The sequence below is a fragment of the Rhinolophus sinicus genome, chromosome 17 (genome assembly GCF_057876585.1).
Source record: "Rhinolophus sinicus isolate RSI-liver-muscle chromosome 17, RSI-T2T, whole genome shotgun sequence".
Lineage (NCBI taxonomy): Eukaryota > Metazoa > Chordata > Mammalia > Chiroptera > Rhinolophidae > Rhinolophus > Rhinolophus sinicus.
In genome coordinates, this window is record NC_142517.1 from 137,817,520 (window position 1) to 137,840,613 (window position 23,094).

The window sequence follows — 23,094 nt, forward strand, 5'->3', positions numbered from 1 at the left end:
ATAAAAAAGAAATTGATATGATTTAAAGGGGTAGGTATGGGAATAAAATGTATGTTTCAATATAAGATGAAAAGCAGCCTATTTTTTGACTTGTAATATTACCATACAATCTCCTCCATGAACTAGCGTTGTATGTATAGGTTTTATTTTCCATACTTAAGAGGTTCAGTTCAATAGGCAATATAATTCCCTAAGAAAAGATTTGATTGAAGAAGAATTAAAAATTAGAATATGGCGCTAGAAACTAATTTTAGACTTAGTTTCAGTATGGTTCTTATATTTATATACACAATATTTATATACAAAATATATTTATATACACAACAATGCAGGGTACTTGGTCTTTCTTCAGGTTGCAGATATGTAGTCCTGTGGTGTTTTATATCTTCTGTACTCTCCCTCACAGTACCCTACACCCAATATTTTCACCCATGAGAAAATAGTGTCAAGCTCTGACTTTGCTTTCTTGACTCTGGAATATATTCACTAAACAAAATATTAACTGCAACAAAAATACCTAAATGAAGGTCTAGTATATTATTTTCCTAGAAATGGTTTAATCTGTAAAAATTGTTTATTTTCCTGCAGTACAGAACAACTAAAGGTTGTCATCTGTACCAAACACAGAGAATTATTTTTACCATCAAGATAACACATTATATATTCATTATAGAAAATCTGGAAAATACATTTTGAAAATGGAAAAAAATCATCCATAATCCTATTACTCAAAGATAACTTATCATGTTTAATATTTTGGTATATTTTCTAGCAGTCTTTTTAATTAACTTCTTAGCAAAGCTATAATTATATGGCATATAGCAATTGAACAAACATACTTTAAATTGTCTCTTTTAGAAGATTAAAAACATAATAAATATTTGTTAAAGTTAACTTTAACAATAAAGTAGAAAGAAGAAAAAAATCACTCTGAATTTCATCACCATATTTTGGGGATATTTCCTTTTGACCTGTTTGCGCTGTATTTTTCCCCCCAGACTGCTACATTTTAAGACTTATGTAACATAGAAAATGTATATACATTTATCATTGTTTGATTGTCTTGGCCTTTATACTTTAATTGTCCCCAATTCAGTGTTTCTCAATACAATTATTATAGAAATAAAACATTCTTACCAAGATTCCTAGCCATCAATGGGAGTAAATATTCTACTGTTCTCTGAAGCTTTCATTTTTAAGAGGGAAAGAGAGAACTTGTTTAGTAATTCTCCGATGCAATGTTCCAATAATGCTGTTTTCTAGTAAATGCCAGAAATGAATAGTACCAGTCATTGATTTAAATAGTCATCATATATCCTCAGAGCTTTCACCTGAACTGAGAAGAATGGACTCCAAGAAAATCATTTCCTGGTACTGAGAATGAAATGGAAAGCAGAGAGAGATAATCCGATGGGGCCATCTGAATTTGGGTCCAAATAACTAAAGAGGATACTAGGTTTTGTTCATAATGTCTCTTCTTGATTTATAAATTTTGATTCATCCCTTGGTAGTCTTATATAAGCTTTCAAGTAAACTTTTAAAAAAATCAGTGCTACTATAAATCTTTGAATAGATGAGAATATCATTCTGTTGTCTTAACATGCAAAAGATAATTTAAGTGCAGAATTTGGGGGCCACAATCCACTTCTGCACTCTCTATAAACAATAGGTACTGCTTTGTTTCACTTTAGAACTTAATGAGCTAAGTTTTAGGAAAGCCTGGTTGTTTACTTAATGTTATTTTTATTCAAATATTTGTAAGATAGTGCTTGATATTTATCATTTCAAAGTTTTGTCAAAATATGTCAAAGTAGTATATCTACTCAATGAGGTTTTCTTAGAACCTAGCTTTTATTTTTAATACTGATATAGTTTTTTTCACTCACAGAAGTTTAATTTTGTCCTTGATTATTACATACTTTTCAAATATTCTGGTTTCCTCAAGGATACTAATAAATTGTAGATAATCTTTCAATTCTTTGACTTCCAGCATGTCTCCTTCCTATCATTATTTTGTTTCCACATTCTGGAGAAGCTTCTCAAGTTTGTCGTCCATATCCCTGGCCTAATTTTTCTGCAATGACAATTTGGCCTTTAGTGCTAATTTAATTTTGTTTTGCCTTTTTAGTTTTCACACTGTTTTCTTCACCATCTATCTCCTTATCATCTTATCTTAGTATCTTTTCATCTTACCCTGTTTGCTCCTTATTGCTTGTTAATGTATTTCATTAGACTTCTTGGTTTTTCAAGTTCTACTGAAGATGCTAAATTATTCCCTAGTTGGCTCATGGTCCTTGTGAGATTTCTGTACTTCTGAGCATTGTTCTCTTACCTGAAATGAGTTTTCTCATAGGCAATGCACTGTTGAAAATTTTGTTATGTTTACTCATCTCAAAAGGTGGGAAGGTATCCAACATTGTATGTATATTACCTTTTACACTCTGCTTCAATTCTAGTCTAATTCTTCTTCTGGAGCTATACCAGATGACACAGTGATAATCACAGCTCTTGTATTTATTCTTATCTAACATATTTATTGTCTTATAGACCCACTATCCTGTCATCAAATTTTCTCCCACTATAATCCTTAACTCACTGGCACTCTAAAAGATGAAATACGTGAAACACTAGAATTCCAACAATTTACTCCTAATAGAATTTTCCCAGTCTCCACCCCTTCTGTGTTTGACATATGGGACTACAATTCCTATGGTGGTATGTGTCATTATTGGGACATTATTTCTGCCTTCCACTCACAATCTCTGAAGTTATTTTATGGAAATGTCTATCCCTAAATTATTGCAGGTGAAAGGGGAAAATCCACAGTTAGAAGGGGAAAAGACTGGGAGGAAGGAAGCATTCACACTCCTCAACAGTATTAGCTGCGTAAGAAGGAGAGTAGCCTTTCAGGTCGGCATAGACTTTGAGTCTCTGATTCTGAAATCATACACTTGAAGAAAGATAAGGATATTTCTATGTGCTTTTAGAAAGGCAGGCTTTCTGGTTCAATAGTTCAATAGCACAGCTGGTCCCACCACTGGCATTTTTCAATTAAGTTCAATCTGTCTTAAAGGAAATTACTCTTAACTTTTTGTCATCATGTTGACTGTCAGTCCCTGTTTATTTTAAGAACTCTAGTCTATTTTCTTTGTCTTCAAGCATATTTATTGACAAGTTCCAAGAGGTGGTTAGGTGTTGCCAACCAGATGTTATTTTAAACCTAAAGTCAAGATTTGCATCCCCTCTTCTTAGAGGATATCACATTGAAAGTTTACATTCAAATTCTCCCTTGGAGTGTGACCTCTGCCTAAGACTTCTTCTTTACATTTGCATCTTTACCTGGAAATGGTATCAGACCTGAGAGAAGTATATTTATTTTTAGTCCTGGCATTCCCTTTGAGCTTCTAAGAATATGCTTAGAATCATAAAATGCAAATCAATCATTTATCGTAATGATACATTTCAAAACATTTTTCCATTTGGGGGTTTTATTTTTTCATTATCTGAACTACACCTTGATTCTTTATAAAAAGAATTTTGTACTTTACACCGTAGGGAAAAAAGTTTCTATTGGCTTGAATTACTGGGAAGGAGGTGTGCAAATGGCCCCAAGTTATACATTTGCAGAGGAAATATCATCCAGATGCTCAAGTCAGCCTTTTCTTGGCAGACAACTAAGAACCATACTGAAACTAAGTCTAAAATCTTTAACAAAAGAATTCTACAATGTCTTACCTTTGGAATGGACATTAATTAAAAGACACAGTCATATCCCCCGTGATCAGAGTTTAACTACTATTAATCAGAGTTCACCACACAATTAACATTTTGAACTGATTAGCAAATGGAAATCACAACAAGAAATTTTGAGGTTAGAATAGGAAATGGACATATTCTCTTGCCCAATTCACTGTCCCTCATCTTTTAAAAGGAAAAAAAAAAAAACCCTCCAGTCGTAACGAACAGGGCAGATTTTGTTTTCGGTGAGGTGTTTGCCATTACATATTGCACATAATGTATGGCACTGTTAGGAGGAAAAAATTGGAGTCAAAGTGGCTGGAAAGTTAGGTCTGCTCTGTAGCACTGTGAGATTGTTGACATCTGCCGAGGTTGGAGCGCTCAGTAAGCAGGAAATGGGGTGTCACTCTGAGTGGTAGTTTACCATTATCCTGGCATCCTAATGAAGTGTCTGCAGTGCACAGAGCTTCTGGATGGCATCTTAACGCACGGCTAAGCAAAAGCACTTCTCTCCCTGTCACTGTCATCCATCTGCCTGCACCCTACTGTAGCCAATGGGATGGAACCATGCTACAATGTGCTATAAGCCATTTAGAGTTGCACATTGCATAATCAGTCCCATCAAATATGTAAAAAATGGCTATTATTGGTTATTTTCCTCAAACTCTGGCACCTGGAGTTTGATACATTAAAGTTAAACTTTCCCAAGTGCTGTTTATGCTATTAATTCCACTTTCCCCCCACTATCTAACTGGGAATGAGGTGTATCCTCATTGTTTTACACCCTGTTAATGGATCGAAAGAGTTGTATGAATATTCATTAAAAACTTCACTGTACCTCACACTTGGTGAATTCATCAATTTACAATACAATGGAATGGTCATTCTCTTTGAGATATTCATTTTTAAGAAAAGGATAAAGGATAAATCAACTCAAATCACAGATTAGTTGTTTTTATTTTAGAATACATTAATTAGCTTGCAGTGATGGTTTGAGATTTTTCAATAGATTTCTTTAAAGACAGTGCATTTCACCAAGTACATTTGCATGTTACGCTAGTGTTGTCAATGCTGGATGATTAAATTTGGTGCTTTAAGATGACCTCCGATGAAATTAAAATGCAATAGAGACGAAGATCTCTGTTAGTATGTGGCATAAGTAGAGCACAGTTTGTGTGTGACCTTCCTTTAACTTGTAGATAGACCATATATGATTCTCCAGACATGGCTGCAAAGCAGCTGGGCTCTCATGGCAAGAACTGAGTAGTAAGATGGCCACAAAGTTGAGAAGGAGCTTTCTGTTATAGGCAGGGGCAACAGGAATACTCAGTTGGGGGGTGGGGTGGGGTTAGACAAACAAGAGGGCATAACATAATTTGGTTGCATCAGGAATTTCTCGCAGACATTAAAACTATGGTAAACATAACAGCGGGGAGGCGTGCACTGCAGCACAGTGGGAAGCTTAAAGCGTCTGCCCGCGCTGTGCCTGGCTCCAACTACTACTAGGAGTCTCCGACTTTCATTAGCACTCAACAATTCACCCAGTTCCCCCAGAAAAAGAGGAAAATCCAAGCAGCAAAGCCCCTCACTAATTATGGTAAATGCTCCCAGGTTACAGTATTTGGGGGACAATAATGTCAGGATGATGTTAAACTAGAACAAAAGAGTCATTCTGAATTAAAGAAGAATAAAAGGGTTGCTTGTTGTTTTAAATCCGTGTAGCCTTTGTTCCTTTGATAAGGCAGTGTGTTAGAATATTGGACCACCTCTTTACAATTAAATTTTAGATGACCCAACCAAAGTGTGTACAAGTCCTCCGGAGCAGTAAAAGTGGGAGTTAATGTCACAAATGATCTCCTCCACCACCACTTCCCTCCCTCTCCCATCCCCAAATTTATCCAAGCATGTCTCACAAGTCTCTGAAACAGAAACGGTTTCTTTTGAAGGGAATTTGTAATAATATAACAATTAATATGAATCCAAATGTAACAAGGTAGGCAAACTAGTGCACATCACTACAAAATACTACATGTCAGGTTAAAGTACTTAATACCCTCCCTCTATATAAAGGAGTTATTTGAGGAAAATATTGCCTTCTTCAAAAGGAGAGTGGTTTGCTATTGATGCCCAAAAACATTTATAATGGTAAAGTTTTTTTAATGGAAAGATAGGTGTTTATTTTTGCTAAATCCAGGCTTGGGAATCTGGTTTCTCCATTCATATCCCCCCAGCTGCTGTCAGCATTACAGCACATCAGCTTTCCTTCATGTGTGAATATTTCTCCAGACCTCATTTGCAAAAGAGTCGAAGCAATATTAAACACCACATCCAACCCTCTTTTAAAAACACAAAGAAATGGGAAAACACATCAGAACTAGACCATTGAGAAAATCCTCCTTTCAAATTTACTGTTTGCTTCACATGCTAGTATAAAATAGCCCACAAAGTCCCGTTTGTGATCCATTTGAAACAATCTTGATTTGCTTAAATTGTCACATTCTTCTTGCACATTTCTTCCTAAATGCAAAAATGGCACAGAATTCTCCTCCCTCTTCATTATAAAAGTGCAGAATTTCTGGCTTGTTTTTCCTAATGGAACACTTGAGAAAGAAGAAAATATATAAATATCTCTTTCAGAAGATTGGTTGTCTCAATCTTTGTAAAAGAGTGTATTTGTTCATTTCTTCCCCATGGTAAACAACTTGGGCTTTTCATTGTAATTTTCCATTGTCAAATTAATGCATTTCACTTTACTGACTTAGTCCCATGATTCTAAAACATCATACCTTTTAATATCCTTATTTCTCCTATACTATATATTAATGTATGTCATTAGGACATAGTTAGGAATACAACCTAAGCAATTTTATAAACAAATTTGTTGGAGAAACCTTCTACTTCATTGTAACTCAGTAAAACAGAATATGGGGTGGGGGGGAAGAATCACAATCTAACAAAATAAAACTATATTTTACTCATCATGAGAACATATTTCCAAGCTAAGAATTTCAGGCAAGAAATGGCATAAGGGTTTTGAGTATTTCAAATCAAACATCAGAAATTTTGTCTGATCTACTGGTAAATATCCTATTGACGAGGTCAAGAACAGAGAAAATCTGACCACCAAGACAGAAGCTAGAATAAGCATTAAAAATAAAAATAAAAAAGTAGACAGTTTATCAACTTCAATTTCTAAAGTACTGTGCAGTCCCTTTGCAGAATGTAGAGGAATGTCCCTTAACTATAATGAAAGTGTGTCTGTATGTTCACCTACCATATATGCAGTTCTTCAAAAATTATATTAAGAATGTTAATGAAAAAAATGGCTAATATTTTCAAGGAACTATAAAGAAAGAGAGAGAGAGAGAGAGAGAGAGGAAAGCAAGCTGTGGCAAAAAACCTGGGCTCAGCAGCTTTCTGGGGGAAATGGTGAAATGTGACTATGTGATTTATAATGAGAAAAGGTATCTACAACATACAATTTTCTACCTAGCTGCAAATAATAATTCATAGTGATGTCCCTTCCAGATAAAAGACCTTTGCTATGTAGGACCCATGTGGTAAAATGATCATGATAAATGTCAGACCAGTGCAGGTAACGGCTTTACAAACCATTAAGATTAGCTGGCTCTTTTTTCCGATGATAACAGTAACCATGCTGTGACTCTATGTGGTAATAATATCTCAGTCCTGATAAATGCCAGAGCCAGGCAGAGGTGTTTATCATTCCCAGTTCAGAAATGCTGACTAAAGTTGCCACATGTTGCCTGTTTTTCTTCTTTTACAATAGTCTCACAATTAAAAAAAAAAAAAAGGCTGAATCATAAAATTATTTTATTCCTTATTTCTAAACGGGTTTCGATGTTTGTAGTATTAACTCTCTTCTGCTTTCAATATCAATGTGTGGCCAAGTCAAATGAACTGGCCACACTATGTTCATTTGCTAACCATTATCTCCTCTTCAGAGGCCTTTTGTTCAAAATGAATGGGTATGGATAAAGTTTAATGTGCTTCCTGTTAAAAAAAAAAAAAAAAAAAAAAAAATTAACCCAAAAGACAGAGGAAAATATTTCTTAGTTAGCGTTTGTCTTAAATGCACAACAGATCCTAGTTGTTTTCAAGTGAGATTTTCTAAATCTCTTAAAAATTTAATTTGTTTACCAATGGAGATAGACGCTTATATTAAAAACTTCATATCTAGAAATGTATTTGTAGGGTTTCTACCCTTATGAAAACGTACAAAGATAATGCTTTATATAAATAGTTACTTGAGTATTTGAAAAGAAATGCTGGTTTATGATTAGAAAGATGTAAAATGACCCAAAATGGTAAACCTTGTTTTTTTAAAAAAGCTTGTAAAACTAGTTATGTATGAATAAATATAGTTTAATGGAAATTCTCACAAGAGAACTGAATTTCAAAGCACTAAACTGGTGAGCTTTATTTTCTCAATACAAACTATGGCCTGAGGATGAATTAGTATCATTTGTAAGTTACAGAAATGTACTTGGCCACCATGACACCTCCAAAATTACTTTGAAAACAAGAAATTCTATGGTGGACAATACAATCATGCTTTTCCTATAAAGATTGCTGCTGATGTGTCAGCCATTGCTTTAGTCTTCAAGTCAGATAAAGAGGGGGCATTGTTGCTAAATTGAGGAAGTCTGGTTTATGAGACAATTTCAGGTTGGTGAATTTTAGGAAATGTTATCATCTAAAATTGATTACACCAAAGCAATACCATTTATTAAAAATTACTGAGAGCCTAAAACTTGAATACTTGCCCTCAATGTGAGGTCAGTGCACCAGAAGTCCCTAGAATAACATAGATACAGTTACATGAAAAAGAAAAGGCAATTTTAATACTTTTCTGAATACATTTGGGGACGTAGAAAGAAGCTAAGAATAATATTTTGAAGGCCTTCTGAAATTGATTAAACAAAATTTTACATTTGTTGATTTATTGTTTATTGCATTTCTCAAATTTAAAAAAAAATTATTTTTGGTATAATGAGCTGACACCTCAGAAGCTTCTTAATTTAAGGATCATCTTAGCGGATCCCTTCAGTCAGAAGAAAGAGATAAACTTCACTGATACTTATATTATGATAGGTCTTAAATTTAAACATCTCTTATGACATATTTTGTATTTTATCTGCCCCTCTGGATTGTAAAATGACAGATGATAGAGGCCAGCTTTGTATCTGCCAAAGGTTGCACATAAGCCTTCATATATTTGTTTTCTTCAACCGTGTATATGAGTTCTGACAATTAAGTTCACGAACTCATGCTAGCAAAAGTGCTACATACCTCATTGCTGAATATTACTACTGTCACCTTCAAAGTACTCCCCTCGGGAAGCTATGCACCAATACCAGTGCCTGGTCCTCCCTGCAAAGCAATTTTGGAACTCTTTCTGGAATGTCCATCAGAGCTGTAGTATTGCACTTGATATCCTGAATGTCATCAAAATGTCTTCCTTTCAATATTTCCTTTATTTTTGGGTACAGAAAGAAGTCATTGGGGGCCAGATCAGGTGAGTAGGGAGGGTGTTCCAATACAATTATTTGTTCACTGGCTAAAAACTACCTCACAGACAGTGCTGTGTGAGCTGGTGCATTGTCTTGATGCAAGAGCCATAAATTGGCAAAAAGCTATGAATTGGTGGTCTAACTTTTTCACTCACCCTTTCCAGCACTTCCAAATAGTAAACTTGGTTAACTGTTTGTCCAGTTGATACAAATTCATAATGAATAATCCTTCTGATATGCAAAAAAGGTTAGCAACATCGTTGCAACAAATTCACAAACTTAATTGCCAGACCTTGTATGTGTTTAATACTTTTAAAATGATTTAAGAAATAGATAAATTTATTTTATTTTTAAATGATTTTTGAACTGTTTATTGCCAGAGAGTAGGAGTGGAAGCTGAAAGAAATAGAGATGGTACTTAAGATTAGGTTTGTTCCTAACAGCGTTCTATGGTTGGCCTAACTCCTCCAGAACAAGGACCAGAAATGGCCTCTGGAAATGATGCTAAATTGGCCACTATCCTAAATCTTTCCTCACAAGTCAAGGAATCACGGACGTCTGGCAATCCAGGGGCCAAAGCATTTTTGTTACTGACACTTATTCGGGGAAGTTAAGTCCATTTTAAAAATTCTTCTTAAAAGGGCTTCTTTATTTAAAAGTCAGACAAAATGTTAACATCTCCTAGAAAGAGAAACTGAATACAAGAAAAGTCTGGTGTGCTAGTGAGGTGATTAGGTCTAATTCTCAAGTGATCCCCACCAGAAAAAGAAAGAGGTCTTACGTGAGTCAAGTAGATTCAGTTCCTGCTGCAAGTTACATACCTCTGTTGTCAAGTTGAACTGTTTTGACATAGATTCTCAACACCTAATGTCAAATGTACCAGATATTGCAGGCATTGAGAACGTGCCTTCCTTTTAATTAAATATAAAGCATGACTTTTCCGGTTTGGGGGGGGGGTTAAGGGGGCCACTGAATCTTGAAAAAGTGCAAATGTCCAACCACAGGTTAGCCTGAAGGCCATTGTTTATGATATAATGACACATCTATTTATGATACACTGTATCTACTTATGATTATAACCAAATGCTTTTTGATTATGGGCAGCAGTCTATGTATTTACAAAAGTGCCACATACTGTGGGCTGTTCCTGTTTTTAGGAAAGAATACTAAAGAGTGAAATTTGTGGCTTCCAGTGATTTTAGAAACAGCCTTGAACTATGAGTAATCATGTGTCGGGGCTGAGAGAAAGGATGATTCAAAAAAAAGATTTGAACAGCAAGGGTACTTACATTTAATGAGCACTTACTATATGTACATTTATGTGCACTGAAACATTTAATTCTACTAACAATGCTATGAGCTATGTATATGGGTTTTTTTTGTAATTTTAGGTAAGGAACTGGAAGTGTCAACAGTTCATGCAACTTGCCCCAAATAATATAACAGAGCAAGAATTCTAACCTAGTTCTTTTAGACACCTCCGCAGTATATTGCTTCTCTTATATATAACATGAGTTTGAAGCATGTGTCTATTTGTATATGTGTGAGTCTTGAATTTGCCCTGGAGAGTCTCTCCCTAAAGTAAATGTAATTTATTTAAAGGAATTTATCAAGCAGGTGTTGCCATGCCTTGTATGGTTCCTTAACCCCTAACTCAAGTTGTGTAATTAAAAAGCATATCCTAAAAGATTTGTAAGCAGTTGCAGGGTACGCTGAACACATAAAATGTTCTCTGAAGATATTCATTCATCCTATAAGCCAGGACAGTCTCTAAATGCTGAAATGGTCACAATATAAAAAGTATAAACCGGATAGAAACTAAACTGCTTTCTTCCAAATATAGCCCTGACATGTAAGTGCCTACCATTTTTTTCATACAGGATGCATTATACATTCCAGAATAACTTTCACAGGCAGAACAGCTGTGATACTATTGACCTCCTTAAGACAAAGGAGTACAGTTGTCCTTTAAAAATTACAGATAAATAGAATGCAAAGTGCTCCTGATACACTGGTTACTTGGGAGAATTTGGTCTTTTCTTCCTCTGGGTGAACCTATATAACAAAGCAGAATTAATTTTGAAATATGATTCCACATGTAGCTATAAATAAGTTAAGAATAATAAATGCATGGATGATAAGGCCAGAAGTGTCCAGGGGTCATCAGGTCCAGGGTTCTGCACAGCACAGAACTCTTTCCATCGCTGTACAACTTTATCTTATCTCTTTGCAAAAAGACATTCGGTTGTAAATGTCCTTGTTTTAGTGGCAACATTTCATGCAGATAAATGCAAATGTAACTATCATAAACCATATTTTTAAAAAATGTGTCCTCAAAACCGTGAATCAGGGGAAAACTATAAAGCCACATCCTTATCATAACATTAAAGGCTATTTTACATCATGTAGGAGATGTTACTTCTCTAAGTAGCTTGGGCTTGTTTCTGAAGAAGCTCATTTACAACACAGTTCAGTGTCATTTGAGAATATGGGGCCAAGAGGGTGAGGAGTGGGCATCAGTAAGAAACAGTTTACTATTTTAATGTATACATGTGCATTATGTATATTTTTCATTATTGGGTGGCCCAAGTGAAGTCCTACAGAAAGGTTTTGTGTGCAGTTATGGGTTCACAGCTTAGAGTTTGGAAAGAGTTTTAGGATATGGGTTGGGTGGGGAACTAAAATGGAGGTATTAAAGAGTGTAGAGTAGATACAGAATAAGTCATTAGGGAATAAAGATACGAGCAAATGGGAGTGAAAGGGGAAAGAATTATGGAATTTATTATTATTGGAAAAAATTTTGTATAAGTCTCTTAGTATACATTTTACCTAAGAGGTTCTCTAATTCCCCATGTAGAAAAAGTTTCTTTTTCCCCCGTTAGTCATAATGTAAAAAACTCAGAGATATCTCAAATCTTCTCAAAACTCTCAATACTTCACAGTAGTGAGAAACCATATGCTGAAGGAGAAATATTAATAGAAAATGCTGTCTTTCAGATGCTCACTGAATCAATTGAAGACAGTTGACACATCTTTAGTAAGCCATGTATGAATCTTAGCTCATTAACCACTCCTGTATTATGTATGCAGATTCTAATTCCTAATATGACACATCAATAAACCAGATCTGAAAAGGTGTCATTTCGATTTTAATGTTTCCAATTATATTTTTAGATGTTCCTCCACTTAGAAGTGTTTGTGTTATTTCCTGATTTTGCAAGCTATGGAAGAGTGGGTGTGGTATTGATTTGAATGGGAAACCACTGCTTTCCTATAACCTTTTCAAAGAATTTGTTCTGATGATATTGTAAAATAAGTAAATCCTTACTAATATCTCAGCCATCTCTAAGCCATTGTCTAGTTCCCCCTCCATGTATGTATAACTTAGCCATGAACATGTATATACCATTATTCAATTGTCCAATTCCTCAAGTGTGGATGAAAGTAAAGAAACGAAACAAATTTTTTCTATAAATACCCTTCCTGTAGGATGTTTCTTACAAGCAGACATGGAAACCACCAGATACTTTATAAGGATTCTCGTATGTAACTGAACTGCTCACCAATCAGGTCATCAGTCTGTCAGCTTATCACAAAGTATTGAGTATTGTGAAATGCCTGGCTACCATAGCAAGTGTATTGTCACCAGTTGGCACCGACTCAGTTCAAGTATTAGCACCTACATTTTGAATGCTCACTGCAGCCAGATAGTATAATTACTGCTGAAAATGAAAGGAGAACCAGACCCAGAATGAGCCTCAAAAAAAGGTGAAAGGGAAGGAAATGGGTGAACATTTACAGAGTACTTACTTTTTACTAGTCACTGTGCTAGGTACATTATAGACTACCTTGTTTAATCCATAAAACTGGCCTTTTAGATATTAGTCAAAGAAAATAAGAAGCTTATCCATGACCACACAGCTAATAAAAAGCTGTTACAGAATTCAAACCAAGGTCTGTCTATTCCAATTCATGCTCATGTCTTTGATTTGTTCACTTATTCTTTCTTCGTTCATTTAACCCATTATATGCCAGTATAAGAGCTGCCTAGCTTTAGAGGAAAACTCTTACTTTCATGGGAGAAATTAGCAGGCATTCAAGCCATGGAAATATTATGTGGAATGTTGTACAAATAGAATGTCTTAAGGGCAATGGCATATAGAAGAAGGAGAACTGACTCTGTCTAGGGAAGTTTATAATTTTTTTTTTACCTCGTGGTTAAAGAGGCTAAGTGTAAGTTTTAATTCCTACCCAAGCACCATGATAGAGACCTTGAAAATTCAAATATTTTCAATTAAGCAACCCCAAACCCTTCTGAAACGCACCCTTGACTGGATCATACGTTCCTGAAAACTGAGGTTTGCTGGATATAATCATTTGGACCACTCCCTACTTATTGTCTGTCCAGCTTAATGTATGACTGCTACTTCTGTGGACCTTAATGGCAATTGATTGCTGTTTTGGAGACTCTGATGTTGACTTGATCATTACTATGGCCAGAGATTTCAGTAACATTAGAAAGGTCTCCTCTCCTCCCCTCCCCTCTCACCTCTTCTAATATCATGTTTATTGCCTGAACCAAGTGGTTCACAAGATCCTCAGGTAAATTCTACTACTAGCATGGGCTGCATCTTTGTATATAACCATTGGTGTATGGCATTAGCTTCAGATGGCTAGACACGAGGTATGCAAGTATCCCTAGGAGCTCTGTCCTGGGCATACCGTACCACTTCCTGAGTTTCTGGAATCCCAGAGGTGCCAACTGGTCTTATGAAGCATCACATTGTCTTACCATCATTAAGCTTCAAGGGATCTGTCTACTCATGTGGCAGAAAGATAATACAGCAACATCACTGTTGCCTGCTATGATGTTACAACTGGCTTTTCTTTTTTTTCTTTCCCTCTCCCTTTTGTCTCTTTTATTTGCAGTTGTCCAATCTATATTATGTTGGAACTCTTCTAAGAATAACTGCAATTTTGAAAGCTCTGACTGTGGGAGGTATTATTTATAGAACTTTGTGGTTTTAGGAGGAAGAAGACAAGCTTTCAAGCACCATTCTACTAGGAAGATTACCCCCCATCCCACTTTAGCCAAATACCATCTTCTTCAGGATATTTTCCTATAACTCCTTATAATTTCCATCACCCCCCTCCCCCCAGAGGTGCGTTAGAAAAACTGGCAGTTTCTGAATTAACTCTTTCTTACTCACTATATTGAGTTTATACACCTAGTAACAGGTGATTATGAACTGGAATTTGGGAAGCATGTTGTATTAGAAACTGTGTTTGGCTTTAGTATCAGAGAACCATGCATTAAGGTTTCAGTACCCAAGAGCTTATTTTCTTATGTTAAAGAAACGTAAAGACAGAGTACAGGACTGATCTGACGGCTCCAGCTGTGTGTTCCATTTTGCTTGACCTCAGTTCTCGAGGTCATCTCATGGTACAACTGTTCTGTCTACATTCTAAAGAGCAGAAAGGTAAAAAGACTAAAAAGCTAACTCAGCACCCTGCACATGGTCTCCCCAGAAGTCCCACATAATACTTTGACTTAAGTCTCATTGGCCAATCTTGGTCACATGGCCAGTCTAGCTTCCAAGGCAGCTGGGAAATGAACTCTTTTAGCTGGGTATATTGCCATTCCCTCAACAATGGGATTGTCTTGCTAAGGAACAAGAGAATGGGTGGGTGGGTGCCTTACACATTATTTTCTTATATATCATCTTTTACAGTGGCGACCTCTTTAGAATCATCAGGAGCTCTGTGCTAGAAGTTAAAGTATAAAAAGGAAAATCACCTAAATCAATATATATACAGTGTTTAAGTTCAATAAATATAAGTGTAGGCCCTCATTAAAGCTATGGTCAGATGCATTCCATAGTGCATTAAGTAGCTCAATTTTTATTATGCCATCCATGCCCATAAAGGAAAAAAAAAAAAAAAAGAAAAGAAATGAAATGAAGGAAAGCAATTTATGTGGTATGGAGTTTTGAAGAACTTCCTATTTATTTAAAAATGTATATGACTAGGTTTTATACTTGCAATTTTTATTTTTGCACTTTCCTAATTTATAGCAAAACCAAAATATGTTAGGGAAAAATGATAGCATAAAAGTAATTTTAAAAATCCTTTACTCTTCCACAAAATCAAGCAAACAACAGAACATTGGTAATTGAATCAGATATGATGTGTGAGCTTGTGTGTGTTTTTCCTATTGCTGCTGTAACAAATTGCCACAAACTCAGTGGCTTTATACAATGCAGATCTATCACCTTACATTCCTGGAGGTCAGAAGATGGGAATCGTTTTCATGAGGCAGAAATCAAGGTGTTGGCAGGCCTGTGTTCCTTCTGAAGTTTCTATTTCCTTTCCTTTTCCAGTGTTTAGAGGCTGTCTTCATTCCTTGGCCCATGGCCCTTGATCACATAGCCATCTCTCCTGCTTCCTTTGTCACATCACCTTCTCTCTCTGACTCTGATCCTCTTGATTCCCTCTTAATCACCTTTGTGGTTACGCTCGGCCCACCCAGATGATCCAGCATAATCTCCCCATCTCAACATCCCTAATTTAATCACATGTGCCAAATCCCTTTTGCTGTGGAAGGTAACATATTTACAGGTTGCAGCAGTTAGGACATGGACACCTTTGCAAGGCCATTATTCATCCTACCATACCTTGTAAAATGGTAAAACACTTGTGAGAAGTACTGATTCAATACCTGATCTTAACAGGAAGATCCTTTCATAGCCACAATGTGGCTGCTTTCATATTACCACGATCTAATTTAAAGTCAAAATGAAGCCACTTCGTGAAACGATGTTGACTATACCTCTTCCATTTGGCTGCTGAGTAGGACTTTAAGCTGCTAAGTCTTAGTCGGAAATTTCTTAAGAAAATTCCCGCATGTCCTTAGGAAATCTCATCCCTTCTCACGTTTGTTTTTCTTTTTTTCAGAAAAGCAAGATAACAACACAAGAATTGAAACTATGAAGTCTCTTGTACAAAAACTCCCTCCACCAAATCGTGACACCATGAAAGTTCTCTTTGGACATCTAACTAAGTAAGTTGTAAAGGTTTCTCATTGTGTCGTCATATACTTGTTTCCTAAATGAGCGACATTTCATTTCAAATCTCTAAGACAAGAGTTTCCAAATGCATCAATCTCAGATTTTCCTTTTTCACTGATGTAAGTCCTTCAGAAGCTAGAGAATGTATTAGAGTAGGAAGGAGAAGTTACAGAAGGAACTTTCTGAATGAATTTTATTTTTCCTGGCCTTTTCAACAAGCATATGTTTGTTGATTGATTGTCAGAACTGTAACCAGAGCCCTGCGATGGGCCATCTTTACTGTTTTATAGTATAATGGGAAGAGCATGAGATGATTCAGACACGAGTTCTAAACGCAGCCCTGCCATGTAGCAAGTGTTATGATCACAGATAAGTTAAACTCTCTGAAATTTGATTTCCTCATCTGTAAAATGTTAACTCAGATTAATATGGTGTCATCCATGTGAACAGCTAAGACTATTCCAAGCAGAAAAAATGCAAGTGTAAAAACCCAGAGGATCCAAAGAGATTGATGTATCTGAAAAGCAGAAAGTAGACCAGGATGGTAAGAACCTAGTGAACTGAGAGGATGGTGGTAGGAGTTGGGGTCACAAATATTAGATGGATGTCAGATCACATAGGTTCTCACAGGCCACAGTGAGAGATTTGTATTCCATTGTAAACACAATGAAGAACCACAAACAGAGCTAAATTTAGGGAGTATAAAAGATCACTCTGGCTGCCATGTGGAGAGTGGACTGCAAAAATGAGAGCTGGGAGACCTATTCAGAGACAACCTTAGTAGTCTAGGCAAGAGATAATGGTGGCTTGAGTGGTGCCCTTAAAGAAAGGAGGTGGGTAAGGTTGGATTTGCTGCTGGTTGGGATGGGGGGGAAGGAAAAGGAGAAATCAAATGTGCCTCGTAGGGTTCTGGCTTGAGCAAATGGAGAAATGGTAGTGGTACACAGATGGGTAAAACTGGAGGAGGAGAGATTGAATAGGAAGAACAGACTGGAGAGTTCCATTTTGGACCTGTTAAGTTTGAAATGACTGTTACTGATTTGCCCTCTGTTAACACCTTACTCAGATAAGGCAGACCTCAATGCAAGTGATGAGGTTTCAGCTTTCACCATATGCATATAGTAATGTTGAAGCCTGATAGAGTTTCAAATATATTGGTCAGCTTTGCCTTTGTGAGATTAAATTTCCTTAATCATCCGTTCCTTGGGTCAAGTCATTCCTACAGATCATTCAACTAGTTCATTACATGAATTTTAATTGTGAATGTAATATAAATAATTGCACACAAAAAATGTAAGCAACAGTGAAGAAAATTTGATTAAAAAGTGAAATTTGCCTACTTGTACCCTGCTGAGCAAAAGTAACTTTTATTTTTGTATATATCTTTCCAGACCTGTTTCTCAGCCTATACAAACATATGAGTGTATGGTTGTTTAATGCGTTAAAGGGTATCATACAGTATATATTATTCTGAAATACTTTGGAACTCATAGACAGACTTCAATTTCATTAGACAGACTTATCTGATTTTTTCCAGTGATGACATAGTCTTCTGCGGTATGGATAGTCCCTAATTTGCTTAACCAGTCACTGCATTAGGTAACATGCTTTAATCTAATTCATCATATTAGTTTCTTTCTCAGTTTACTCCCAGAGGGGAACCTATGTCAAAATTCAGAACATCCCTTGTTGTTATAATGTCCTTTCTTGTCACCTTCACATACTGGCTACAGTGGGAAACTGGTGTGATTTAGTGATAGGATCTTGTGCTTTAAAGAAACAGAAAGAGATCTAGAGTCAAATCTTTGTTCTATACTTTACTCCATTTATGCTCTCAAGCACATAAAATCGGATTAAATAATATCAACCATATATTGTGGTTATGAGAATTAAATGAGATAATGCATATAAAATGCCTGGCACGAGGTAAGCATTCCTCAAATGTTTAACTCTTTTCTCTTGGGATCCAGTCACACCATGAAAGGGGCTTCAAGTTACAAGTAAATACTGGAGTGCTTATCTCAGTAACTTTAACTGGACAAAGTCATAAAACAAATGGAAAAGGACACTCTTTAACGCTGTGGAATACCTAGTCTTGGAGATCTTGAGAAATATCAATTACTCTGTCTCCATTATTCCTCCTTTTTTTCCCCCCAACTGAAAGAACAGCTATAAGATGAAGAAGCTGAGAGTCAGCTAAATCCTCCTTTGGAAAAAGTAAAACACACAGATGAGAATCCAGCCAATTAACAACCTTCGAAGGTTGAGAATCCTCCACCTTCATGCCCTACATCCCTAGTGTTAACAGTTAGTGCCTGATAGTGTTTCTTATATCTAAATTAATTTCCTAATTTTGTTAGAACTTTAATTCAATTCAGTAGAGATGAAAATAAATTTTTAAACTAAGATTAAGATCAGATTATTATATCGCCTTCACAGCATTCATGTGATTGGATTTTCCATTGTAGATGCAGAGAAAAGTGTTATTTGCTAGCCACCAACCTTTCTTGAGTGGTGTGACCATATTCAACCCTGCACTGATTTATAAACTGGGTTTAATTATGCACAAATGTGTGCACATGATTATATCTTGTTAAGCATTTCTTGCTACGTTTTTGATAAACAGCCAACCGTGGCATGTCATCAAAGCCTGAGAAGACTAAATAAGAAGATTGTTTAACGAGAATTTAAATATATTCATGTTTGAAAGAATCATTAGAATGTTTTCCTTAGTCTTGATGCATTTGGTAGTTCTTCAGAAAATCTACCATCAACACTTGTATGTAGTGTTTATTCCAAATTGTTGCAAATATATATATTTTGAAGTTTGTTTAGTGAGGGTCAGGGAATGTAATGAAGTGCCAAAAATTCCACTTGACCTACGTACTCTACAGCCAACAGAATAGAACTCCATTTTTGCAGAGCTCTGAGTTAAACATTCCCTTGAAAGCAGTGCAACTACCAACTGAGAAAGCTTAATACAGCACAGTTGGGCTAGAAGGTAAATGCAAGTTTTGGCCACAAAGGCAGAATTTTAAAAGGGTTGTGATTATATTAAGCATAAGCTTACACAATGGCTGCAGAGGCTAAATAGTCTCTGACTCCAGAGTCCTCATTCTTGATCAAACTCAAGGTCAAGTTCTATCCTTCTGCTATGATAGCTTAAGAACTGGAATTTAGAATGTTAGCTTTTCAAAATGCCATCAACTAGGAAACTTTATTAACAGCCACTTTCACAAATTGCCATTACAGTTCTAAGCACTGGAAGGTCCTGGGGTACCTGGGGAATCATCATATAGAGGGCAAGTTCTATCTCTATAACATATAACTGTCAAATGCATTTTCCTTTTAACTGCTTCTTTGGAAAGGCAGAGAGGCAAAGTGAAAATGAAGTTAATGGGAAGGAGGACCTGGAAAGACAAGGTTTACTTGCCTTGCTGATAGGTTGTAGTTGGAGGATGAAGCCAGGCAAAAGATTTGTATAAGAAATAGAGAACCATTGAAAATATCTCTGAAACAATTGCATGGGTGAACGAGATAGAAGGAAAAAGGAGACCAAGAGGCCACATGGGAGTTGTAGTTGGATTGGAATACTGAACATCAAATGGAAAGAAATGGTCCAAATCTGGAGACTTTTCAAAGAAAAACTCCACCTAGTTTTTATTTCTCTCATTTCTTTATCCTCCATCTCCAGTCAGCCATGGAGGGAAGTCTGAGGTTTCAGAGCTGGGTAACTGAAAAAAGTCCCTCTGACAATAATAAAAAAGCAGGAAGAGATACTGTTTAGAAGGGGGCACCCTTTTCTCTATTTTGCAAATGCAGAGAAGGAGAAGAGGAAAATGCGGTCATAGAAAACTAATGAAATAGGATGAATCCCATTTTGTCAGATGTGTATTGGATCAAGTCCTCTACATCCTGCTGGTGGGGACATCCCAACCAGCATGTTGGGACAGCCACCCATGGAATATGTGTCAAAAATGGAAACCTTTCAAATCTTCATACTTTTTGAGAGGTAATCTTAGTTCATGTCTGGAAAACACTGTGAAGATATTTGCTGGATGTTAATATTTCTTTCTTATTTATTTGTTGAATTACAAGAAGTTTTTTTTCCCTCATGTGTTTCTTTTCCTCTTCTGCTAACAGTGTAGAAGGAGACACTGAACTTAAGAGAACAGGCTTTGGAGTTAGGCAGACCAGAATTTGAGTCTTGACTCTGCCACTTACTGGAGGTGTAACTTTGAATAAGCCACTTAACTCTGAGCTTTCATTTTATCATCTGTAAAGTAGAGATCATAACAGAACCTGTTTCTGTGATGAGGAGTCAATGAATAATCCTTTTAATAGCCCATATGAGGTCCTAGATAAACATTATACATTGACAGGTATTATTTTTGTAGTGAGAGATATATAAAATAACTTTTAATGACATAAATATAGGAAGAATTGCACAGGCTGGGTTGTCAAATTTCCTGGATTCCAGAAAATTCTTTATCTCACCACAGAATCTTTTCCCAAAACCAGTCTCTATGCTGGCCTGACTCAGCCAGTTTCCACAGTCCCAATGTGGCTGTTTCCACATGGTTGACATACCATGTGACACCCCCATGCTGTGCCCAATCCCTGTGTGAACTCCCCAGACCAATTCTTCTGTCACTAACTCTCCAGCCATCTACCTGATTCACACCATGACCCATGTTCTCAGATCCAACTCTTTGCACCTTAAAAATGGGAGCTTGCTAAAATAAGCTGGTCTCGCTTACTCTTCAGCAGGCGTGAGGAGGTTGGAGGTAGGCACAGGTCTTCCTGTGCTGCTCCCCCAGGGCGTCCTGTCACAGCAGTTTCCTAGGGACAGTTCTCTTGCTTGTTGTCTCACTTATCAGAATGTTTGTCACAGAGAGAGTTTCCTGTCAGGCAGCACAGCTCAGCGACTTTGTAGAAGCCTGGTAAGTGAGATATTTTGAAGCCCACAGGGCCTTATCCTATGCCTCAAACCCCCAGTGTAAACCCTCCTGAATCCTATCAAGTGCATATCCACCTAGATCCGGCACTGACCTTTAGAAGTTCTGGAATGCCTCTTGCTATCACTATCAGGAAGCTGTTCTAGCTATTGCTGAAGTCTTTTCCCCATTTTTATTTCCAGGATAAGAATAATATAATTACAGAAAATTTGGAAAATAAATACACAACTACAGAGCTAAATTACACTTGCTAGTGAGATTTACTTTGGGGCATGCATTCTGAAAGCCAAAACAATCCCAAATATTTGAGGGGTGGAGACATAAAAGAACATTCAATTCCCATGTAGGTATAGGTCTTTCAAAGAAAGTCCACTTGTTTGAGACACAGATGGCTTTTAGAGGTGACTTACAAAATAAAGCCACTCATTGACTTTTAAAAATAGCCTTGGAAGAATATATTTGCTGCAGATTTTTAGATGCAAATAAATATCCTTATAGGAGACTTGCACTTTGTAAAATAGGTGGAAAGGAGAGCTAAAAAATCTTCCCTTTTTCATTGACTCTAAGAACATCTTCCAGCTGTTCATAGAATTCCAAGGTGAAAAAATGATATGGCTGAATAGACAAATCTCATGGAAACATGCCAGTTGAATGCCTCATTGAAAGGCGAAACTGTTGAGCTGTGGCTATTTTGTGAGAGTAAACTGATATTTAAAGCTTCTCTGTGGTCTTCATGGATGTTAAATAAAATATTCTACAAAAGCATGTCAAAGGCAACTCAAATGATGATGACCTAGAAATATAAGGGTTGTATGAGGAAACAATGGTGAGGAAACAATTTGTCCACCCTGTCTTTAAAATAGCACAGTGGGCATTTCTGATATTTGGGGGAGAAAATGAGACATTGCTAAAGAGCGGACTGGAAAACCCATGAGTCCTGGCCTTTCTCTCTGGTCGTTAAAAGCAATAGCTGGTGAAGCTCTCTGCCTCCCGTCAGGCTTCTGAATGCTCAGCTCTGGTGTGCTTTGGAGCAGGCTGTGTTTTTCTATGCTGTCTTCTGGCACGCCACCCTTTTTCTGTGCACTTTGGTCTCTCACCCAACCACAATACCTGATATCCAACGACTCGCAGTCTGTGAGTATTTTTACTGGAAAATGAGGAACCTGTGCAAATTGTTATTTTCTTTTTTTTCTCTTTTTTTTTTTTTTTTTCCTGAGGGACAGAGGCTGCAAGTTGTTTGAAATAAGCCAGAAGCCTAATAGCTCCTTTGCTTGTGTATTTGAAATGGCACCCTAATCACTTTGAAGAGCTAATGTACTTCCTATGGGCCTGAAATTTCTCAACTGGACTCCCGTGGCAGAGTTTGGCCTGGTAGTTAAGAAAATTAATTACTCTGATTGTGAGGATGAAGCAATAGTTCCCAACTCCCCGTAGTAATCATTAAAATGTCATCTACTTAGGAGACATCTTGGCACAGGATTTATAAGGTTTGTGAGCTGGGGACTAAGGTTCAATGATCCTTCCAGTGATGGATCCTTGTTCTGGAGAAGGCTTTTGGAGATAAGGTTTTTAAGACAGGAGTGAACTTATTACTTTAGAGCTTTCTATTTAACTTTTGAGTAGTAACATTAACCACTGAATAATGGGAAACAAAACAAAACTTAAAATGGTTACTACTCATCTATCACCATTTTGTCTGTTGTTAGTCATGGCCCAACCCATGGGGGTATTTCTCTCATAAGAGGTAAATTTTTTAAGCAGTCCCACCCTTCTCCACTGTGAATCTTGGCCTTTTAC

General features: G+C 36.6%; 1 protein-coding gene across 1 annotated transcript in view; it reads left to right on the forward strand.

Moving 5' to 3' along the window:
• Positions 1-23,094, forward strand: part of ARHGAP15 (Rho GTPase activating protein 15) — a 620,344-nt gene that overhangs the window by 540,013 nt on the left and 57,237 nt on the right. Inside the window, exon 13 of the mRNA XM_019735910.2 lies at positions 16,227-16,332. Within this exon, the coding sequence (XP_019591469.1) occupies positions 16,227-16,332 (106 nt within the window). The remainder of the gene's footprint in view (positions 1-16,226; positions 16,333-23,094) is intronic.